Source organism: Hippopotamus amphibius, chromosome 15 (assembly GCF_030028045.1).
Source record: "Hippopotamus amphibius kiboko isolate mHipAmp2 chromosome 15, mHipAmp2.hap2, whole genome shotgun sequence".
NCBI classification, from domain to species: Eukaryota; Metazoa; Chordata; class Mammalia; order Artiodactyla; family Hippopotamidae; genus Hippopotamus; species Hippopotamus amphibius.
In genome coordinates this window covers 16409381-16432014 of record NC_080200.1, presented here as the reverse complement: position 1 = coordinate 16432014, position 22634 = coordinate 16409381, and the positions used below count along the sequence as shown (strand labels likewise).

At 52.2% G+C, this 22634-nt stretch overlaps 2 protein-coding genes across 4 annotated transcripts; one reads left to right on the top strand and one right to left on the bottom strand.

Annotated features, from left to right (window-relative positions):
• Window positions 1–3067: 3067 nt before the first annotated feature.
• On the top strand, window positions 3068–10800 carry MVB12A (multivesicular body subunit 12A). Of its 3 annotated transcripts, XM_057710379.1 has the most exons (9): window positions 3068–3258; window positions 3388–3486; window positions 3621–3717; window positions 4429–4555; window positions 5160–5279; window positions 5378–5484; window positions 5714–5775; window positions 6108–6164; window positions 6375–6760. In XM_057710379.1, the coding sequence occupies exons 1-9, from the start codon at window positions 3169–3171 to the stop codon at window positions 6435–6437; spliced, it is 822 nt and encodes a 273-aa protein (XP_057566362.1). In that variant the 5' UTR covers window positions 3068–3168; the 3' UTR covers window positions 6438–6760. The 3 variants fall into 3 exon arrangements, with proteins under 3 accessions (XP_057566362.1, XP_057566364.1, XP_057566363.1); XM_057710381.1 differs by lacking the exons at window positions 6108–6164; window positions 6375–6760 and adding an exon at window positions 10379–10800; XM_057710380.1 differs by lacking the exon at window positions 6108–6164.
• A 3764-nt stretch (window positions 10801–14564) lies between these two features.
• On the bottom strand, window positions 14565–21054 carry TMEM221 (transmembrane protein 221). The gene is made up of 3 exons (XM_057709749.1): window positions 20562–21054; window positions 18222–18307; window positions 14565–15330 (listed from the first exon to the last, which is right to left on the bottom strand). Exons 1-3 carry the CDS (start codon window positions 20879–20881, stop codon window positions 14861–14863), a joined length of 876 nt encoding a protein of 291 aa, XP_057565732.1. The 5' UTR covers window positions 20882–21054; the 3' UTR covers window positions 14565–14860.
• Between the last annotated feature and the right edge of the window lie 1580 nt (window positions 21055–22634).

Sequence of the window (22634 nt, the reverse complement as noted above, 5' to 3'; positions counted from 1 at the left end):
GGGCAATTGGGAGGGGGGCCCCTTACCCCCTCCCTGTCCTTGGAATGTATGTTCCACCCACTGTTCTCACAAAGGGAGCCATTTTCAAGAACGCAGCTTTGAGAATGGCATATGTGACTGAATCCAATTAAGGCCTCTATATAAACTTTTAAGATTCTGGTGAGCAGTGTTGTTGCAGGAAAGAAAGTGGGGTCCAAGAGGATGGTCACATCCCAGATCTCAGGCAAGTCCTTGGGACGGCTGCCGAGTGTGGGTTCTTGGCTATGGGCAAGAAAGAATTCAAGAATGGGGACTTCCCTGGTGGCACAGTGGTTGAGAATCCGCCTGCCAATGCAGGCGACATGGGTTCAATCCCTGGTCCAGGAAAATCCCACATGCCAGGAAGCAACTAAGCCCATGAACCATAAGTACTGAAACCTGCACTCCAGAGCCCAGAGTCACAACTATTGAGCCCAAGTGCCACAACTACTGAAGCCCGTGTGCCTAGAACCTGTGCTCCGCAAGAGAAACCGCAGCAGTGAGAAGCCCACGCACCACAACAAAGAGTAGCTCTCATTCGCCGCAGCTAAAGTCCATGCACAGCAATGAAGACTCAATGCAGTCAATAAATAAATTAGTTAATTAATTAAAAAAATTCAAGAGAGAGCCATGGTAAAGTGAAAGAAGGTTTACTCAGGGAGATACACATTCCATATATAGGGTGAGCCATCTCAGAAGGTAGGAGGCCCCAGGGTACAGGCTGTCAGTTGTATAGGGGTGAGTAATTTCATAGGCTAATGAGTGGAAGGATTATTCCAACTATTTTGGGGAAGGGATAGCGATTTCCAGGAATTGGGCCATCACCCACTTTTTGGCCTTTTATGGTCGGCCTCAGAACTGCCATGGTGCCTGTGGGTGTGAAATTTCCCTTGCTGATGTGTTACAATTAGCATCTAGGGAGGCTCAAGGTCTACTGGAAGTCACCTCCTCCGCCATCTTGGTCCTAGTTGGTTCGAGGAGGTAGGAGATAGATGGGGCCCTGGGCTGGACAGCTGGTGTTTGCCAAGTGGAGTAAAATTGAAGCTTTGTTCTCACCCAGACACTCCAAGGACAAAGCTAGCGGCAGAAGCTGAGCTCTGCTGAAGTAAAGAGATAAGATGACCACTCCTGGGGTCAAGGAAAACTTCCCTGTCTGCGCATGTGCGGGAAGTCTCCTTGGGGATCAAAAAGGGAGGGGGCACCACCCCATCGTAAGTGTGGACATGCACCCACAGGCCTCCGCGGTGGGCTCCATCTTAGCAAAAAGTTGCACACACCTGTTGGGGAGGGTCCTAGAACAGGGCCGATGTGGGAAAAGAAACGAGATGATTGGCCAAAAGTTAACAGAGACCTGGAAGGACTGTCCTATATAAGGACACCTCTTCACTGTTCTCCTCATTAGAGAGGTCGCCCATACTCTTTCTCTCTGGGTGTGTATTTCTGCCTAGCTTCTGACTTAAATAAATAAACTGCTTTCCTGTGTGCTCTCCCATATGCGGTGCTGTGTTTCTAAGAATAAACTTTGTACCTGTTTTTACAGTTTTTGCCTCTTTGAAACAGTCTTGCTTTCAAACAGGGGAAAGAGCCAGGGCCACTTTGCTCCTAGCCTCTAGCCTCTGGTGGTCTAATGGCTAGGATTCCAGTTTTCATCCAGGCTACCCAGGTTCAATTCCTGGGCAGGGAACTAAGATCTCTCTTCAAGACCACTCACTGCTGTCTCTCCGAGACCATAACCAGTTTGTGTTGTGTCCTCAACGGCTGTGTCGTTCTTTTAAAGATTGTACCCTGCCCCCTTCCTGTCTCAGTGTGGCGAGCTACTCATCTTGCAGGTGCCCAAGACAAGCCTCATATGTAAGTTCCCTTGTTTATTAAACCCGCCACCTACAAATCTGGAGTGGTCTGCCTGTTTGGTTTCTCCTTGCCGTCTGTGTTTGGGGGCCAGTTTCAAATTTCACCCAAGGAACTCCTGAGGTTGGGAACCAACATTCCTCCTAAGCAGTGGGAATAATGGGGTACTTCAAGGGGACCCCATAGTCTTCAGATTGTAACCCGAGAGAGAGAGTCTTTCAGAAAGTCCCAAGGACTGTTCCACCAGTTAGAGGTCAAAGCACAGTTGTATACCTTTTGCGTCAAGGTTTTGACAGTTTACGTAGTCCAGATCAACACGTACAAGGTAAGTAGTTGGTGATCATGACCCCTTACAGGATTAAGAAAGAAATGTTATCTCCCAAGGAGCTACCTTGCTGGCGTCAGAAGAAAATTGCTCTTTTCTATCGAGCAGGCATTCCTGCGTGAAGGAGATCTAGTTGACGTATAAAGCAGATGCCCAATGAACACTAACGGGGAGCAAGTAGTGGCTCAAACGGCAGGGAGAATTTTATGTTAAAATTTTTCCCGTCCTGCCTTAAAACAATTTTACTTCATCACAAATATGAAAACCTTTCTTTGCTCACAAGTAGTACAAAAACCAGGCAGTGGGCTAGCCCATGATATTGTAAAAAATTAGAAAATATACAGGCGTATAAATATTCTGTTCCCCAGTTTTCCATATTTTTCCCCCTGAGGTGTGTAAAAGCATGTAGCCATACTAAATACTTTCAGACCATTTTGAAAAAAAATAATTGTATCTGTGAATGAGTCCTCAAGTTACACCAAGATTTCATGGCTCAAGCTGGTCCGTATTTTTCATTATTTAAACTAATCACTGCATAACCCTTGAAAGTGTCCTTCGGGGTGATCTCCTGGAACTAGAATTGCCGGTTTTTCATATTTCTCTTCCAAATTTCCGGGAAACACCCACAGTATCCCTGAAGGAGGGGCTGATACCGCATGGAATTCTGGTGAATGTAGTTCTGGTTTGCAGCTAGCGAGACATTTCCGGCAGAAGTCATTGGGCGTGAGAAAAAAGCGAGACAGTTTTCCGCAAACGTCACTCACGGGCGCACCCGAGGGAGCGCATGAGGGGCGTGGCTCCTTGTCCCCACGCGATTGGCCGGCGGCTTTCCCGGCACGCGCATACGGCGCTTCCGGGGCCCCCGACTTCGCAAGTCTGTCTGGGAGTTGTAGTTCAGATTCCTGCCTGAACTCCGTCCTCCAGCTGTGGCTGGGAGGTCTGAGGCTGACCGCTGCCTTCGGTGCTTGGCTCGGAGGATGGATCCGGGGTCCGGGACCGACGCGGCCCCGTTGGCTGGCTTGGCCTGGTCGTCGGCCACGGCGCCCCCGCCGCGGGGATTCAGTGCGGTGAGCGATGTCAGGGGACCCGGGACGAATAGGGAGAGAGGCGGCGGCACCAGGGGCGGGGGGTTGAATGGGGGCAGAGGCTGCTGCGGCCGTGTAATAGCCTGGCGCTGACCCGCGTCCGCGCTGTAGATCTCCTGCACTGTGGAGGGGGCGCCCGCCAGCTTCGGCAAGACTTTCGGGCAGAAATCCGGTCACTTCCTGTGCCTCAATCCTTTGGGAAGCCTAGAGGTAAGCGGCTCCCACCTTCGAATCCGCGGGGTCCTTCCACTCCCCCTGCCTATTCGCGGGGCCCTGTACCAGACTCACCGTCCCCGCTGCTGAGTGATTCTCGCTGTTCCCTCCCCCTCCCCCCCGCCCCCCAGAATCCACAGGAGAATGTGGTGGTCGATATCCAGGTCCTGGTGGACAAGAGCCCCCTCCCGCCGGGATTCTCCCCCGTCTGCGACCCCCTGGACTCCAGTGAGTCCCACGTCGAAGGCGGGGATGGGGTGGGGGGTGAGGGGCACGTTCGCTTCTCTGCGGGGAGGACCAGGAAGGGAATCGAGGGACCACAGGCGCGCGATTTTTGAGCCTTGGCCGCCCCCTCGATGCACTGGGTAATGACAGCGTTGGCTGAGGGCTCAGAGCCCTGATTTAGGGCGGGACGATGTACCCCGCCCGGCGTAAACATCTGCGATTGGTACAGCCTCTGTTCTAGGGTCAGTGTTCAGTCAATGCGACCGGTTTTATTGCTGTTCTTACTACACCTTCTTCTTACACTGTAGCCAAGCTGATCCACGCGCAGTTCTATTTTCCATTTACAGGCTTTTGCACCCGGGCTCCAGTTGCCCTGGTGCTGCCCTCCCAGCCCTGACTGCTCTGCTTTCTAACCATCAGGCCCTCCCTGCCTCACATGGCTTCTCTGTGTCTTGTCATTTATATTTGACTCTCAGCATACATCTATTGGTACAGGACTTGGGAAACTTTTCCTGTGAAGGGCCAGGTGGTAAATATATTAGGCTTTGCAGACCAGATGGTGTCTGTTGCGTATATAAAACCACTGCCCCAACACCATGCAGATGGCTGCCTGAAACAGTACCCTGCGAGAGTCCTCCTGGAGCCATCTTTGGGCTCCTTTCTTGCTTCTCCCCTTTTCTCATTCCCCTGCCCACCCCCCACCCCCACTCTCAGAGGCCTCCGTGTCCAAGAAGAAACGCATGTGTGTGAAGCTGGTGCCCTTGGGGGTCGCAGACACGGCTGTCTTTGACGTCCGGCTAAGTGGGAAGACCAAGACGGTGCCTGGATACCTGCGAATAGGGTAGGGCTGCCCCCAGCCCTCCTTCCTTGCCCTCCCAACTCCTATACTTACTCCTCTGACCCTCAGGAACTCCCATGAGTCCTCCAATCCCTTCTTTTTGATTGATTGGCTGCTTTTCTAGCTGTGGCAAGCAGGGGCTACTCTTCGTGGAGGTGTGCGGGCTTCTCATTACGGTGGCTTCTCTTGTTGCGGAGCACAGGCTCAATAGTTGCAGCATGTGGGCTCAGTAGTTGTGGTGCATGGGCTTAGTTGCTCTGTGGCATGTGGGATCTTCCAGGTCCAGTACTTGAACCCATGTCCCCTGCTTTGGCAGGGTGATTCTCAACCACTGCGCCACCAGGGAAGCCCCTCCCATTCCTTCTGCCACCTCTCTGTGCCTCAGTTTCCACATGTTAAGGTGGAGACAGCTGTACCAATCTTGTAGGGTGGTGGTGAGGAGTAAATGAATTGGTGCATCTGAAGGACCTGTTATATTAGTTAGTATGTTCCTGAGCGTGTGGGATGAGATGTGAGGTCACCAGAGGCCTGACTTCCCCTGGCATCTATTCTTAGCCCAGGCTGCACATTGGGCCAGAGCCCCTTCTCTCTTTTCCTCCTCCTCTAGGGACATGGGGGGCTTTGCCATCTGGTGCAAGAAGGCCAAGGCCCCGCGCCCAGTGCCCAAGCCCCGAGCTCTCAGCCGAGACATGAGAGACCTCTCCTTGGATCCGCCTGGTCAGCCCAGGTGAGTCCTCGGGCTCGGGGATGGGAGCGGCCATGGGAGGGGCGGGGGAGGGAGGATGAGCATCAGACATCTGACTTGGGCTGTTCTGCCTCCACCAGCAAGGGTGGCTTCCCAGAGCGGACGCTGTCGAGGCTGGGCTCTCGGGCATCTACCCTGCGGAGGAGCAACTCCATCTACGAGGCTTCCAACCTCTATGGCATCTCAGGTGAGCGCAGAGCAGGGATATTGAGGCACTGGGGTGGGGGTGGGGTGAGACTGGCCTGGGGCTGTACAGCCAGGAAGGGGTAGGGGCAGGGTTGGACCAGGCCTGGGCTTCCTCCATTCTGTCGAGACTGGGAAGAGCCAAGACCTTCAGGATGGACGTCTGGCGGTGGGGAGCAGGCCGGCCTCAAGTTTCCTAGGCCTCAGCTCCTTTCCCCACCTGCTTTCCTCAGCCATGGATGGGGTTCCCTTCACGCTGCACCCCCGATTCGAGGGCAAGAGCTGTGGTCCCCTGGTGAGTCCTGGTCCTGGGGAGTCTGGGTCTGTCCCTGCCCATTGCGTTTCTAGGCAGCAGGATGCAGGGACCGTCATTTGTGTATCCAGCATCTTAGCACGGAGGGGAGTTCCTGGGTGGTAGGGGGCTGGAGGCCAAGGGGTGGGGATGGGAGGGTCTCCTTCTGGAATGGGGGAGTCAGGAAGGGCAGCTGGAAGCTGAGGGCAAGAGATGGTGGCAGGAAGGGGGAGGAGCCGTTCAGGCAAATATTGAGGGGGGCCCTCCTTGAAGATAAGGGAATGGGGGTTCCAAATTGGAGTCCCTGCCCAAGACTGACCTGCCCTGCCTGCCAGGCCTTCTCTGCTTTTGCTGATCTGACCATCAAGTCACTGGCGGACATTGAGGAGGAGGTGGGTGTGGGGTAGGGAGGGGGTGGAGTTGGGAGGGGGTTCAGGCCACCCCAGTCTCCCCTGGGCCCCCCTTCTCTCCCAGTCATTACCCACCTGGAGGGCTTCAGATCCCTCAGTCCCTAAGTGCCTCCCCACGCCCCACCACTCCGGCATCCCCGCGGCCCCTCCCTCACTCTGTGCTCTCCTCTCACCCCGCTCCCCACCCCCCAGTACAACTATGGCTTCGTGGTGGAGAAGACAGCGGCTGCCCGCCTGCCCCCTAGTGTCTCTTAGCCCCTCACCGGCCCCAGGGGAGAGCCCCCTGCCTGATACCCACCCTCCGGACTGGCAGCTACCCACCCCATTCCGTCTTGGGAGCCTTGGCGGTGCAAGGCGTTCCAGACCCTCGGCCACCCAGCGGAGCTGCAGCCCTGGAGGTGGGGCGGGAGCGGTCTGCTTGGTGATGGGGTCTCCTGCCCCCCAGCGCCCTGATGGGCAGGGCAGGAGTAGGGGCTGGATGGAAACCAGTGCCTTCAAGTCATTTGTGGCCAAACTCTCTGGTGCCTGGAGGCCACGCGGGCGCCCTCCTGGTAATAAACACCACCCTGTCGGCGCTGTCTGGAGTCTCCATTCTGACTGTGGGTCTCCGTGGCTCGCAGGAGCCAGGGGCCGACGCACACGGAGCAAGTGGGTGAAATCCTGGAGGGGAGGGGGCGCAGCCTGCCACTCCCATTCTACAGAGGGAGAAACTGAGGCTCAGCGAGTGCCTGAGCCAGGATCACAGAAGACCTGGTCCTGCCCCTCCATCGTTGCTAATAATAGTAATAATAGTTACAGCTATTGTTTATGACCCTGGGACCTCATCTCCGACACCCGTTGCGCAGTATCTCATTTAGTCCTCCCCTAGCCCGCTGGGAAGCCCTGGTTGTGTGGCCATTTCACAGATAGGGAAACCGAGGCAGGAGGCAGCTAAATTCACAGCTGGGATTCGAACCCAGAGCCTGCTCTCTTCACCATCAGGCTGTTCTGTTCTCTGCATCCCTTTTCCTCCGTTATGTAGCGGCCACAAACAATGGATTCTCACGTATCGCGGTAGTTACCTCCTATAAAGTTTAGGGAAAACTGAATTAGGAAATACTGGATTCCTCAGGGAAACACGGGTAGGTTCCTGTAAGCCTCTGCTCATGTTTTTGTCAAGTAATATCCATACATAACCTTGTTTTCTGTGCATTTCAAGACACCTTGTTTAATATACATGCTGCTGATTTGCTAACGGTGAACTCACAGCCATCAGCCCTAGAACTCATGTCTGAACAAAGCTCATCTAACAGTTTTTTCTCCCGGAGGCACATCCCAGCCTTCTTGTGCCTGGGGACACTAGATGGGTTTTCAGTAGTACACTTGGGGGCCCTTTCAAACAGCAAAAATCACCAATGAAAAAGCACAAAACTGAAAAACGTGCCACTAGCTAGACCTCAAGAAGGACGCCTGTTTACAGTCTGAGAGCTGGAACAGGAAGGCATAGCACTGCCTTGTCCCACCAGAGCTGGAAACATGTACCTCTGGTGACTCAAATTTTTCCCTGCACTGGGAATTCCCTGGCAGTCCAGTGGTTAGGATTTGGTGCTTTCACTGCGGTGGCCTGGGTTCAATCCCTTGTCGGGGAAACAAGATCCCATAAACCATGCAGTGTGGCCCAAAAAAGTTTTTTTTCTCCAGCACTGTGTGTCCTCCAGTGACCACAAAAGCACTGTGAGTATTGATTTGAGGGCCACAGATTTGAGCCCGTAGGAGAATTGGCAAATACAGACTCTGCAAACAATGAGGGTCAAACTGTATTTGTGAAACGAACCATCCCAGGCTTATACCATCTCTCCCATGCGTGTGCTTCCTTTTCTGCTCTCTCTTCCCCAGGGTACCCATAGCATCAGGGTGGCCCAGTTCCCCTACCATCAGGAACATTCCCCAGATCTCTGCAGCGTAGGAAGGCTGAGGCTTGTTTCTGTAGCTGGCTGCTGGTCAACACACCGGAAGTGGTAGCCGGCATCTCTCCCAGATAGTGGGCATGGACTTAAAAAGGTCTCCTGCTGTCAGTTAAATGCTCTGGCCTGGAAGTGCCTTGTCTAAGTTCTGTTCACAGTTCATTGGCCAGAAGGGGTCACATGGGGTCCCAAGGGGACGTGCCACCACCCCAGGCATTTGTGTCTAATGAAACTGCCCTGGGGACCTGAGAGGGGAGACATTGCCCTGCACAGGGATCTGAGGGAAGGGAGTCCGCTGCCCAGGGGTCTGCGGGAAGAGGCAAAGCCCTGCTCTGTGGTCTGAGGGTGGAGACAGTGAATTATCCTGGAGGGTTGGATTGGGGGGAGACTGTAAAATGTACCCCCTCCCCCACACACTTCGGCTGCCATGGAAAAACTAGGCCTCCGGTGCCAAGATATCTCCCCAGATCTCCCCACTCTGGGCACAGCCAGCACCTGCCAGGTCCCACCCAGGTTGCTCTGGCGCCGGCCATGGAATCTGATCCAGCTGGGAAGCAAAGGCTGTTTGTTCTCCCTGGTTGTGATCTTGGCCACCCTGAAACCAACCCCAGATCGCTTTCCAGGGCAACTGTGTGTGACCAAGGCCCCCAGATGACCCGTGCTGGCCTTGGGTCCAACTGGACCAACCATCATTGCTGGGTCACTGACTGCAAAATCCCAACCCTCTGAGCCCCACAGGACCTGGGGACAGCCTCACAAAGGGGCCAGAAAGTCCCAAAGGAGCCTGTCCCCCTAGCCCCCAACTCCTAATTTGGGCCACATCAATCCTCACAGCTCCAACTGAGCTTTCATCATCTCAGGCTATAGGGAAGGGAGAAGAAGAAGAAGACATCCTTCCGCCTTTTGCCTGCTCCTGGGCACTGAGACCCGGCATTGCAGGGGCCTGGTGCTGAGAGTGACATTTCTGGAGAGATGTTGTCCCATCTCCAGTGCTCACTAGCTGGTGACCCAGAGCAGCGGCTTAATCTCTCTGTACTTCAGTTTGTCCATCTTTACAATGGGAAGCTCAGCAGTCTTCACCTCGCTTTGTAGTTCTGAGGTTTAACTCCTGTGGGGCTGTGTCTCTCCGCTGCCCCTGCTGACCATTGCAAAAATGCTTCCTGGCTCTGAAAGTCCTTTCCAGCTGGAAGGTTTCTGCAGCCCCGCATCCAAGCACAGCGGGTGAAAGTTACAAGTCCTAATGGCCTCTGCTTGTGGCAAATGCCACACTTCCTGTATTCAAATGTTGCAGAGCCCAGCTGTGGCCCCTGCTTCTCTCTCCACCCCACTGATCTCTGCCAGCCTTGAGCATCCCCTCTGGCCCCCTCCCAGCCAAACCCCCAAAGCTACTGACTTCTACCCCATCATTCATTCTGCCTGTTCTTGAACTTAGATCTAAGTGCAATGCCCCAATGAGTCCTCTTCTCTTTGGAGCCTGGCTAGTTATGTTCACAGTTGTGTTCAAGACACTCATCCGGGGTGTTGCTTGCATGGGTAATTCCCTCTTGTTAATTGTTGAGTAGTATTCCATTGTGTGGATGTACCACAGTCTGTTTACCTGTTAGTGGATGTTTGGAATGTCCCCAGTTCTTGGCCATTGAATGAAACTGCTCTGAGCACTCTTGTACGTGCCTTTGGATGAATACACACTCATTCCTCTTGGGTAAATAGCCTGAATGGAAATTCTGAGTGGTAAGGGAAGCCTATCTTCAGCTTAAGCAGATACAGCCAAGCAGACTTCTAAGACCGTTGCACCAGTTTACCCCCCCACCCACAGCAAATGAGAATTCCAGTGGCTCCACATCTTCACCAACACTTGGCATTGTCAGTTTTGTTAATTTTGGCCATTTGCCTCACCAGTTTGAATTTCTTAGCTATCCTGTATACTCTTGCCAGCTTAGAAATCCAAACTGAAAAGGCTGACCCATGTTGTATAGAAAACACCCCTTTCTCATCTTCCTTATTCACCTGCCCTTTTTATTTGTTGTTGGAAAGAGCCAACAGGGAATTTACAGGACATTAAATAGCTTCTGAGATGGTTCCCTTTGGGAACCTTTTGTCATGGTATCCTGGTGTTCAGGCCTATGTAATCCTCCACTTGAGGATAGGCTGGATCTAGTGTAGACTTACTTCTAACCAATAGAATACAGTAAGTGTGATGGGACTTCGCTTCTGTGAGTAGGTTTAAAATACATGACTTCCATCTTGTTGCAGACTCTCTCTTGCTGGCTTCAATGACACACACTGTCCTGTAAAGAGACGCATATGTCACGGAACTGAGGGCAGCCTCTGGCCAACAGCCAACAAGGAACCAAGGGCCTCAATTCTACAGCTCATAGGGAATTGAATCCTGCCAACAACCATAAAGTGAACTTGAAAGCAGATCCTACTCTGCTTGAATCTTGATTGCAGTGTGCATAGGAGGACCCAGGAGAGCCATGCCCAGATTCCTGACCCACAGAAACTGTCAGATAAGAAATGTGTGTTGTTTTGAGCTGTTAAATTTTGGGGATCATTTGTTATGCAGCAATAGCTAACTGATACAAATGACAAATATATTTAAGTCAGGGAAAGAAAGAAAATGTGCTGGGTTTTCAGGTACCATCTTTGTCATTCTTGCTCCATTTATCCTAATAAACTCAGTTTGGTATCTCAGGTGGTCTTCTGAGCCTAAGGTTCCATCTGCCCCAAACCTAAAACCATCCTGAAGATGGAGGGCTCATGAAGTCTTTTCCAAATTCTTATTTCACCCAAAATATGTTGTAAAGGGTTTTTAATAAAATGTTCTCTAGCAGAAATGGGCCCCTTGTTGCTCTGAGCAACCTCCCTCAAGGTGGTATCTGGCCTACTGTTCTAAATGTCACCAGCACAGAGGACCCCAACTCCATCTGCCACTTTCAGAAGATTTTACCTGCAGAAGTAAAGGAGAGAGACCAGTGGGTGTATTGAGGGCGCAACAACGATGATGCTTGTGTGAGTTAGGCAAGGTGTTGGCACGTGGCAGGCATCCAAAAATCAGTAGCTCTTCTCAACCGCAAATAGCACAGTTAGTGCTTTCAGTATCCCATTTATGCCTGCTGTTGCAAAAATGCCATGAAGCTGCAGCTGATGCTATCTGTGCTTCCCTCTCCTCCACAGAAAATACCTATGACCCTCCCTGGGGCTTCCTGTGACCACAGGAGCCTGTCCAGCTAGTGCACAGGGAAGGCCAGAAGTGTGAGGGGTCAATCTCTCCAGGAACAGCTCTCAGCTAATGCCTGATGGGGATAAGAGGATAAATACCCCAGCCCCCTCACCCCTGGGGTGGGACTAACTGCCACGTGTGCTCCGTGCTGTCTCCCTGGAATCCCCAGTGGGATGGAGCCCCATGTGGCCCTCAGCGCCCCGTCTGCACACTGGTGCCCCCCACCAGGTTCCGGGGCTTCCTGGGGTCACTTCCCAGGTAAATCACATCTCAGCAATCATCTCCGCCTTTGGTTCTGGTGACCCCAAACCAAGGCAACATCTTTGACAGATGTTGTCTACACCTTAAAATGTACGAGGATGCCAACAGCTGCTTGTGTTGGTGAGGACTGTGGGGCTAACGGAGTCATTGACACCTTTTTCTGATTTGGTCCTCACAGCTGTGCTATGATGGGCTTAGGGGATTAGCCCTATTTAATAAAGAAAGAAACTGAGGTGCAGGTTGCACGACTGCTGCCTGAGCCAGGTCTGTCCCAGATGGTTCTTGGAACACCAAACTCTCATCAGGTGCGCGGGACAGGGAGCGTCTGGCTCCAGCCCCAGGACCAGTCTCTTCTCTCCTCTCCAGATTCTCATCAAAATACAAAGGTGCTCGGCTCCCCATCCAGGGCGGTGCTGACAACAGGGCCAGGTTTCAGCAGGGACTGTGGGCAGCACTTCAGCCAGCCTCCCACGTTGGAACCTTGCAGAGTTTCCAGGGCTCCAGTTCTTGGTCCCAGCAGGATGCACAGAGATCAGACTGGGGAGAGGCTAGTAAGCACGCAAGATGCACCATTTAAGGAGGTGCTCGCTTCAAACTCAGGGGCCCACCTGCACCTGAAGGAACCTCAGAGTGAGTGCCTCCTTAAATTTTCTCTTTTTTTTTTTTTAAAGTCGAGGTGAAATTCACTTAGCATTAAATTCACTTTTTTTTTTTTTTTTTTTTGGCCTCTTCATTGTCTTAGTTCCACGACCAGGGCAGAGAACGCACAGGCTTAACCACTGCACTGCCAGGGAAGTCCCAAATTCACCATTAAAAAATGTACAGTTCAGTGGCATTTAGTGCATGAACGCTGTGCAACCATCACCTCTATCTAGTTCCAGAACATTTCCATCACCCCAAAGGAGACCTCATCCCTATTAGCCATCACTTCCCGTTCCTCCTCCCCCAGCCCCTGGCAACCACTAATCTACTTTACATCTTTATAGATTTGCCTGTTCTGGACATTTCATGTAAGTGGGATCATACACTATGTGGCCTCTCACGTCTGGCTTCTTTCACTCAGCATCACGTTTTCAGGGTTCATCCGTGCTGTAGCACGTGTCAGAGCTTCATTCCTTTTTATGGTTAATATTCTACTGTACGGATGGACCACTTTTTGTTTTCTCCTTCATCTATTGATGGACATTTGGGTTGTTTCCATGTTTTGGTGATTGTGATCAGCGCTGCTAAGAACACACATGTACAAGGATTTGTCTGAACACCAGTTTTCAATTCTTTTGAGCCTCCTTAAATATTTGGCACCCGCATCCTCATCCTGGCTTTGGGGATGAAGCCTATAGGTCCAGCTTCTAATTCCCCTGCCCAGTCCAGGGGGCACTCCTCACCTACAGCCAGCTTGGGTCCTTCCTCCTCAACTCTCTTGCCCACCCTCAGAGTCCCCAGGGCCTCCCACATTTCAGAGAGTTCTCAGAAACTGGAGTCTCCAGTGTGTCCCAGGCACTTGCTGTCCTGAAGCCCTACATGACAGAGCTACAGGGTTCCAGCGAACACCACTGCCTTGTGTTCTCACAGGAGTGGCCTCGCTTCTCCGACCTCAGTTTCCCCATCTGTGAGTGGGGTTGTCCTAAGGATTAACTAAGGCCAGGAAGTGCCTGGTGCATGTCGGCGGTACCAGGCATGTGACAGCACATTCGTTCTTACTTTACCCTCTTTGTTGATGTTTTCATGCTCACCAAGAGCCTATGCTTCCTGGGCACCCCCTGTGACAGGGGCCACATGGGAGGAGGAGGCCTGTGCAGCCTCCTGGGGGCTCAGGAAGGAGGACCCAGGCCACCCCCAGGCCAAGGGGCACTCGGGTCTGTACCTGATCATCAGAATCCATACCCAAGGTCAGGCTTGGGGACGAGCCTCCCTGCTGGGCGCTGCCACCTCTCTGTCCATGGGGACGGGTCCTGGGGGGCTTCAGGTCACTGTGTGGCTGAGCTTCCTCCATCCCTGAGTCCCTGTGTGGCCCGGGAAGGGACAGTCTGGGAGACTTCTAGTGACATGTATCCATTTGGGGTGGGGGCAGGGACCAGGCCATCCCCACCCCCTGTGAAATGTATATGCACGGAGATTTGAGGGGCATGGACCCCAGACTTGGGTCTATAAGGGGCACATTCCCTGCCCCCCAACTCCTGCCCGCCCCACCCCCCCACCCCTGTCTCTCCATCCCCTCACCCTTGACCTGAACTTGGCCATGCAGCATGCTTGGATGTGGCTCAAGTGACATAGAGAGAGTGACACAGAGTTTATTTTCAGGTTGTGCAGTATGGGGGCGGGGCCAGGGCCTCTGGAGACCCCAAGAGTCCCAGAAAGTCACCATCAACCCACTTTTTCCTGCCACCAGGCATCCTGACTGACAGAAGCTCAGGTTGACAAGCACTGAGGATTGGCTGTGCACAGGCCCCTGGAATGGCTCACATGGAGTCTCACGGGAGCCTTAGGAAGAGGGATCGCTTCCATTCCCATCTTACAGAACAGAAAACTGAGACACAGAGTGGTGAAGCCCTCAGCCACAGGCCCACGGCCAGGAGTCTGAGTCCAGGCCTCCAGGTGCATCCGTGGCCCTGGGCTGCTCTGAGCTTGGCACACACAGGTTTCAAATGCTCACAGCCCGGAAGGAGTTGCAGAGTCTGAGACTTGCACTATCAGCAGCATGAGGGGTTACAGGACCCGGGTTCGAATCCTGGCTCTGATGCTCAGTACTGGCCGTGGGACCCTTGGGGAGTCACTGCCCCTCTCTGGGCCTCGGTTTCCTCATCTGTAAAATGGACGGAGATGTTTAGAGAACTGCTGCCTACGCTCTCCCCTCCCCTCCTGCCTACGCTCTCCCCTCCCCTCCTGCCTATAACAGAATTTTATTCATTCTGGGCAGCTACATTTCCTTGTCTCCTCTATATGGAAGTGTGGCCACATGACTATTCTGGCTGGTGAGGTATAAGCAGAAGGGTCCCAAGGCCTCCCAGGAAGACTTCTAAAATCTCCTGAGCCAGTCCTGGCCTCTGCCTTTCTCTCTGAGTGAAGAGGTAAAGGTTGGAGCCCTGGTAGCCATTTTGTGCCATGAGGCAACCCTGAGGACAAAAGTCAGGGATGCTGTGAACTGAGAGAGAAATCAAGTTGTAATGCTACTGTGGTTGAACACGGTGCTGTCTCTACAAGAATCCTCTTCCTGCTGCCTGACACTAGGTCTCTATCCCTGATCTTTTGGCTCACACCAGGGTGGAGTCCTTCCCTGACCCACCTGGCCTGTGGCTCAGGATACTGCGCATCTCATGTGTGACCTCTTCCCAGTACCCCTCACTGGCAGACAGTGTGCGGTGCATGCGGGATGCGGGCAGGCTGCCCTCCCAGCCTCCCTCCATGGCTGCAGGTGCTGTGGCAGGAACCGTGGGTCTGATAGAGTCCCCAGGTTTTGGGCAGGATGAGTAGGGGGTCCAGTGGTGGGTACCCTGCTGGCGCTGAGCCCTGGGGCTGGCCTTGGAGATGTCAGCAGGGCGGACAGGGTCGTCCCCAAAGTGCGGTGGGGACAGCTCATGGAGGCCACGGCGGGTGGCCCGGGCAGCCCGGAGTAGAGTGTGGGTCAACACCGCCACCAGGATCAGAGCGCCCAAGCCAAGGATGGAGGCAGCTGCTGCACCTGCCTCGATCTCGAAGAGCAGCAAGGCGTAGATAGACAGGGCTGGGGAAGGAAACAGCTCTTATTCAGTGTTTATTCCCCCAAGTCCTGGGAGAGCTCCCCCAAGTGGAGGGCACACATAGAAAATTGTACATTATGATGGGCATATAGACTAACCCACCTAATCCTTCCATACCCGACCAGTACATCGTCATCACATCTATTTTACTATAAAATGGTAAATTGAGTGTTGTGTGTACTTTACCACAATTGAAACTACCCAGATCTCAGGCTTTCTGAACCCCTGTGATTGACCTTGAGTGAATCACAGTCCCTCTCTGGACTCAGTTTGCTGATCTGAACAAGAAGACAGTTGGCAGGGACTTACCCTGATGGGTAAGACTCTGAGCTCCCAATTCATGGGGCCCGGGTTCGATCCCTGGTCAGAGAGCTAGATCCTGCATGCATGCCACAGCTAAGCATTCACATGCCACCACTAAAAAAGACCCTGCATGCCACAATGAAGGTCTCATGTGCCACAACTAAGACACAGTGCAGCCAAAATAAATAAATAAAAATAAATCTTTTTTTTTTATACCTCACAGCTTTTTATTTTTTTATTTTATTTTTTTTAAATTTTATTTATTTATTTATTATTTTGGGGGGTAAAAATAAATCTTTAAAAAAAGGGATTTCTGTGGTGGCACAGTGGTTAAGACTCCACATTCCCAATGCAGGGGGCCTGGGTTTGATCCCTGTTCAGGGAACTAGATCCCACATGCACGCCACAACTGAGTTCACATGTTGCAACTAAGCGTCTGCATGCCGCAGCTAAGGAGCCACCCTGCCACAACTAAGACTCAGAGCAACCAAATAAGTAAATAATTAAATATTTTAAAAAAAGAATTAAAAAAAAAAGACAGTTGGTGACCTGACCTTGAGGACCCGTACTGGTTCTCTGTTGCCCTGTCCAATGCCCCGTTGGCACCATTCTTTTTGGTGGGGACTGTCCTGTGCTTTGCAGGACATTTAGCAGCTTCTACCCACCAGATACCAGTAGTACCCTACCCTTGCTCTATTGTGACAACCAAAAAATGTCTCCAGATATTGATTGCCAAATGTCCCCTCAGGGGAAGCATCAGTCCCCATTGAGAAGTGCTGGTCCAGTCCCTACCCCGACCCTGGTCACTGGTCTAGGAGGACTGACCCACCTCTCTGGCATCAGTGATGTGTATGACCCTAGGCTTGGCTAAGAGCATTGCTTCCCCTGATTATACTGATTGGTGCATGGCTATCACATGACCCAACCTCAGCCAATCAGAGTCAGCCCTGGGACCTTTGCTTGGGCTATGGGAACAGGGGAATTTTCTTATTGCAGCAATTAGGGAATTGGGAGGAGAGAAGCCCAGAGCTGATGGAGGACTTCTTGGCACTTTGTGGGCTGTTTTTAAAGCTTTCTCCAGCTCTGCACTCTTGCTTTTGAAGATGCCACACTGCATCATGTCTGACATATTAAAGTGAGGCCAAGGGCTTTTTTTGCTCTAAACATTTTTGAAAGGTCTTTATAATTATTATTTTGGCTCTGGCTAGCAATGAATGAATGATTGGCTGGACATGCTCAGAAATTCTTACTGAGTGAGGTCACATAGCCTCAAAAAGAATCTAAATGGGAGCTGAACATATTTCTAATTTAATGCTTAATGAGGCTGACATAGTTACCTTTTTTTGCCCTTTGTGAGTTTTCTTGTATTTTAGAATGAGGATATTTTATTCTCCAAGTCTCCAACACTTTTATCAGCCTGCGAAAAGGCTTGAGGTAATAGGTATTGTGTTGAAAGCAGTTACAGATACAGGCATATTTCTCAGAGCACAGCAGGTGAAGAGATGACGTGAGAAGCATTTCTAAAGACCTCATTTGAGTACCTGGATCCAGCCATACCTGAGGCCAATAACCCCTCATCTTTTCAGATACACGAGTCACTCCATCCGTCTCCTTTAAAAAAAACTCACATCCGGAGCATTTTTTGTTTTGTTTTTGGCCACACGGCACATAGGATCTTAGTTCCCTGACCAGGGATCAAACCCGCGCCCCCTGCAGTGGAAGCACAGTCTTAACCACTGGACCGCAGGGAAGTCCCACACATCCAGAGCATTTTATTAAGTCAAACAACAAAAGTTATGCAGAGTTCGCTGCACTGTTTATACAAATTCCCACAATGAACCCTAGGCTCATATCTCATAAGTAAATCTTTTCAATATGTCTTCTAAACTTCTATTTCTCTATTGTGGTACAAAGGAAAAAACAGTAACAGCAAATCCTTGTTTTTCAGTCAGCTGAATTTTTTTTCTTCCAGTGAAACAGGTTGCTTATAGGGCTGCCGGGAATCTAAGTAGGATTCAGCGCTGAGTCTCTCAAGGTTGGAACGACATACAGGATGTCAGGAGTCTCTTTAAAGAAACGTGATGATTTGATTCCTTTACCAGCATGTGTGGGTGAGAGAACATTGATCAAAGAAAAGTTACAAGACAGTGTGGTGTGTCCTTCTGGCACTCAGGTTATTAGTTTTTACTCTGCTATGTATTTTGGAACTTAAAATTGCATTTCTGGTTTATGAAGTGTATTTCTTAAGCCATTCTTGAACTGGATTCTGATATTTGTGACCAAAACAGTTTTTGCTAAGGCCAACCTGTGAAACACTATCTCCCGAAACCACCAAGGATTTGGACACTTTTATTCAAACCACATGTAGAAAACTGATGAATCAGAAGTGTTCTGAAGACAACTGCCACTTATGGAATCCCCACTGGGATGAGATGCCAGCCACGGGCTAAAGTGTCAGACCCAAGAGTGAAACAGGCAGGCTGGCTCCAGAGCTGACCCCAGTTGTGGGTCCAGTACCCCTGGTCACCCCAACCCAGGGCCCTACACCTCATGTTCCACCCTGAGCACATACCTGCTAAGTAGACGGAGACCCCACAACAGAAGAGGCCGAGGGCCACATGTCTGAGGAGGCGGCAGTCATAGAGAAACCAATCAGACCTGGCAGGGAGGGGGGCAGGAAGAAAATGGGATCAGGAGGCAGAGCTGGTGGAAGAAGGCTGGGGAGGGGAGGGAGGGGGAATGGTCCCTCTATGGAGAACTGGAGATCTGTGTGAGGACCCAGCCACCCACCTGTCTATTCCCCCACTCGTTCATCCTTTACCGTCCACCACCATTTACCATCCATCCATCTCCACTGATTAGTCAACCATACAGCCATCCATCCATTTAACCATGTTGTGTTAATCCATCCACCCACTTAAACAGCCGCCATCATCCATTCATCCATTTGCCATTTGCCACCCATCTATTCATCCATCCATTCATCCCTCCATCCCTCCCCCCCACCACTCATCCATCCATCAAGCCAACCAACCATCCATCTGTCCATTCATCCATCCAGTCACCATCCATTCCATTCCCCTCCCCCATGACCCATCCAAATACATCTGTCCATTCGAAAAATCCCACACTCATGAAGCAGCCACTGCGTATAGACACCTAGTAGACACCTGACTTCCACTGTTTTACAGATCATAAGCCTGTTTGGGGGTGACGAAACTGAGGCCAACTTGTTATCAGCGACAATAGAAACAGAGATTCCCAAGAGCTGACCCAGATTGAGGACGTAGTTTTGAGCCCGGCCCCTGTGCTAAGTGCTTCTGCTATGTGCACACCCTTCTCCAGTCCTGTGAGATCAGGAAAAGGAAGCTCTGAGAGCTTCTATCGTCACTCACCTCCCACCAGTACAACGGAAATGGCTTCCTCCGTGGTCTCCCTTCCAACTCCCCTCCTGACTCCTTTTCTGTACAGTGACCACAGTGGGTTCTTTCAAACTTAAGTCAGATCACGTCCCTCCTGGCTCACAACTCTCTCAGGCAGAGTAAAACCCAAGGCCTTCACCATAGCACAGAAAGCCCTATATAATCCAGTACCTCTCGGGCTTCCCTGGTGGTCCAGTGGTTAAGACTCCACGAGTCCACTGCAGGGGGTATGGGTTCAATCCCTGGTTGGGGAGCTAAGGTCACACATGTGTGATGCCATGTGATGCCCCCCCCCAAAAAAATCTAGTACCTCTCTCTTCCTGGTCCTCATCTCCCTTATCTATGCTCCAGCCACACCAATCACCTCTATCGCTTTCTAACACCCTGAACTCATTCCTGCCCCAGGGCCTTTGCACATGCTGCTTCCTCTGCCTGGATCACAGTTCCTGAGATTTTCTGCCTCCTTTCCTCCTTCAGGTCTCAACTCAGGCCTCCCCTAAGGATCCCATCCCACCCCCCACCCTGTCCTCCTCCACCATACCACCCCATTTTCGTCCCTTTCCAACATTCATCACCATTTGACATTATTGATCTGTTTTGTTTCTTCATTTCTGTGTCCCCATGAAGGTGGGTCCAGGTCCGCCTGGTTCCTGCTGGGTCACCAATACTCAATGCTGGGCTCAGCTCCCAGCAGGCGCCCAACACATTTGTCAGCTGACAGAATGCACACTTTTCAGCATGCCTTGAACTATCAGACGGAGGGTGCATGGTTTGGAGGGGATCAAATGATGGAATTTCCCATCCACTCAAATCTATGGAATCCTGGCCCAGGATCTCAGCTCCCCTCCCCCAGCATCCTGGAAGGAAACACTCAGATATGGGACAGCCGAGTTCTTGGCTCAAGGAAGGTTCCTCACTCCACACGCACCCCGCCCCCAGTCCAGTGTCCATGTCCCTGAGCTCGGGTGCCTGACAAGGAACCCTACCCCAGGCCAGGGCACAGGTTCTGGCTCTACCAGATTCAAGTTCAAATCCAGCCCACCCGCTTCCAATCCTGGCAGCCTGGAGAGAGCAGCCTCTCCTGTCTGAGACGCAGTTAAAAAGGAACAGACGCCCAGGGGTTTTCACTGCGCTAATTACCTGAGGTAGGGGGCACCTAGAGCTTAGGGTTCCTTAGATGACAAACGCTATCAACACCGGGGCTAGCTGACCCCAGGCCCTCTGTGAGCCTCAGTTTCCACATTGTAAAAGATGGGGTGCTGCAGTAGTTGTACCTGCTGTAAATTTTCAACACATATAGGATGGAGGGAGGGGGGGATGGAGAGAATGAAAACGAGAGGGTGGGAGGGATGGAAGAAAGAAGGAAGGGAAAGATGTGGATGGAGGGACTGAGGGAGGAAAACTCTCCTCCAGTCTGAGGCCCAGAGAAGGGCAGCAGCTCTCCCGGGCTCGTCCAGTCCCGAGCTGGGCAGAGGAGCGGGTCCTCCTACCTGCCGGGGCCGGGTCCCCGCGCCATCTCGGCTCCCAGATGGCCGCAGAGCGCGGCGAGCAGCAGGCAGGTGAGACCCAGCACCAGGGCGAGCGCGGCCAGCGCGGCTGCCAACGGCAGCAGGGCCCCGGCCGCGTCCTCCGGCAGCCCGGGGCCGGCGCCCAGCTCCGGGCCCAGCACGTCGATTCGCGGTCCTCGAAGCTCCGCGCGGCCCGCCTGCAGCTGGAACAGCAGCTGCGCGCCCAGCGCCGCCAGCACCGCCGCGGGGATGCCCAAGAGGATCATCGCGGCCAGCACCCGGCCGCCGTACGACCTGGCCATGGAGGGGGTCCTGCGGGCCTCGGGGACAGCTGAGGAATCAAAAAGATTTTAGGGGGCAGGGGAGTTGGGGGGTGTCCGAGGGCCCCCAGGGGATCCCGAAGGGTGCGGGGGTGCGGGCGGTGTCTGAAAGTTGGGGGGGCCGCAGAGGGCTTGGGATGCCAGTGACGGCGGGGACGAGGAAGCTCCGGGAACACTTGAGACAAAGTCTTTTCTCCTCTCCCTGGGGGCCCTGCGGGCGCCAGCTCCGGGCCTCCGGGTTGGAGGGGGCGGGGTCGGCGAGGGGCGGGGCGAAGAAGGGGCGGAGGCGGTCCCACGTGGGATAAGGGCTCAGTGGCTACATCCAGGAAGCCTGACAGGTCCCTAAACTTATTAAACTGCCCTCCATCCGCCCCCCAACTCGCCCCCCCGCCACGCTGCCCCAAGCACCTGTTTAATTGTTGTCTTTTAAAAGAAAAGAAACTTGAACGAATTTTTAAACAATTCACTTTGATATGTGGTCTCTACCCGCGGCCCTGGCAATTGGCTGGGATGTCCGCTCTGCTCACCTTCTTTCAAGGCTTCGCAGAAACGTCGCCACCTCGACGAGGCCCTCCTAGACTCCCTCCCCAAGGACCACACCTGTCCGTTGCTGCTAGATTTTGTTCTTCCCACGGCACATTTTTGGGGGTTATTACGTGTTTATTTTCAAGTTTTAAAAATTGAGGTGAAATTGACATTACATGAAATTTACCATTTGAAAGTGAACAACTCAGTAGTATTTAGTACGTACACAACGCTGTGCAACCATCACCTCTATTTAGTTCTGTAATTTCCATTCCCCCTCCCCCATGAGCAGTCACTTCCCATTCCCCCTTGCTCAGCCCCTGGTAACCACTAATCCACTTTCTGTGTCTCTGGGTTTGTCTTTTCTGGACATTTCATGTAAACAAAACCAGACAACATATGGCCTTTTGTGTCTGGCTTCTTTCCCTGAGCATAAGGTTTTTAAGGCTCATCCAGGCTGTAGCACGTCTCAGGCCTTCATTCCTTTTTCTGGCTGAATAATATTCCATTGTGTGGGTGGACCACCTTTCGTTTGTCCATTTATCTGTTGATGGACATTTGCGTTGTTTCCACCTTTTGTCAATTGTGAATAGTGCTGTTATGAACACGCACACACAACGATGCGTTTGTGTCCCTGTTTTCACTTCTTTTGGGTCTATACCTAGAGTGGAATGGCTCGGTTATATGGTAACTATATATTTAATTTATTGGGGAACTGCCTGTTTTCCACAGCGGTCGCATCATTTTACATTCCCACCAGTAGTGCACCAGGGTTCCAATTTCTTCATTTCCCCACCAACACTTGTTATTTTTCTGTTTTGATTTGCATTTCCATAATAGCCACGGATGCAGGCTGTCCTTTCATGCATCTGTTGGCCATTTGTGTGTCTTCTTTGGCGAAATGTCTCTTCATATCCTTTGCTCACTGGGGTTGTTTGTCTTCTGGCTTTCCTGAAGCACTTGCATCTCCGGCAGCGTGTGTGCTTTCCCGCTATCCGTGTCCCAGTGCTGGGGGGTGGAGTGGCTGCTCCAGGACCGTCTGCTTCAAGGCCCGGCTGCTGTGTTCCCTTTGTGTCTGAGCCTGCACCCCGCACACGGTAGACCCTCAGTAAATGCTTGCTGCACCCACAGGTGAACGGATCACCTTGTTCTCCTGCTCCAGAATTCTTGCAAAGTTTGAAAATGGTTTCAAAGGTAACATTCCTGATAG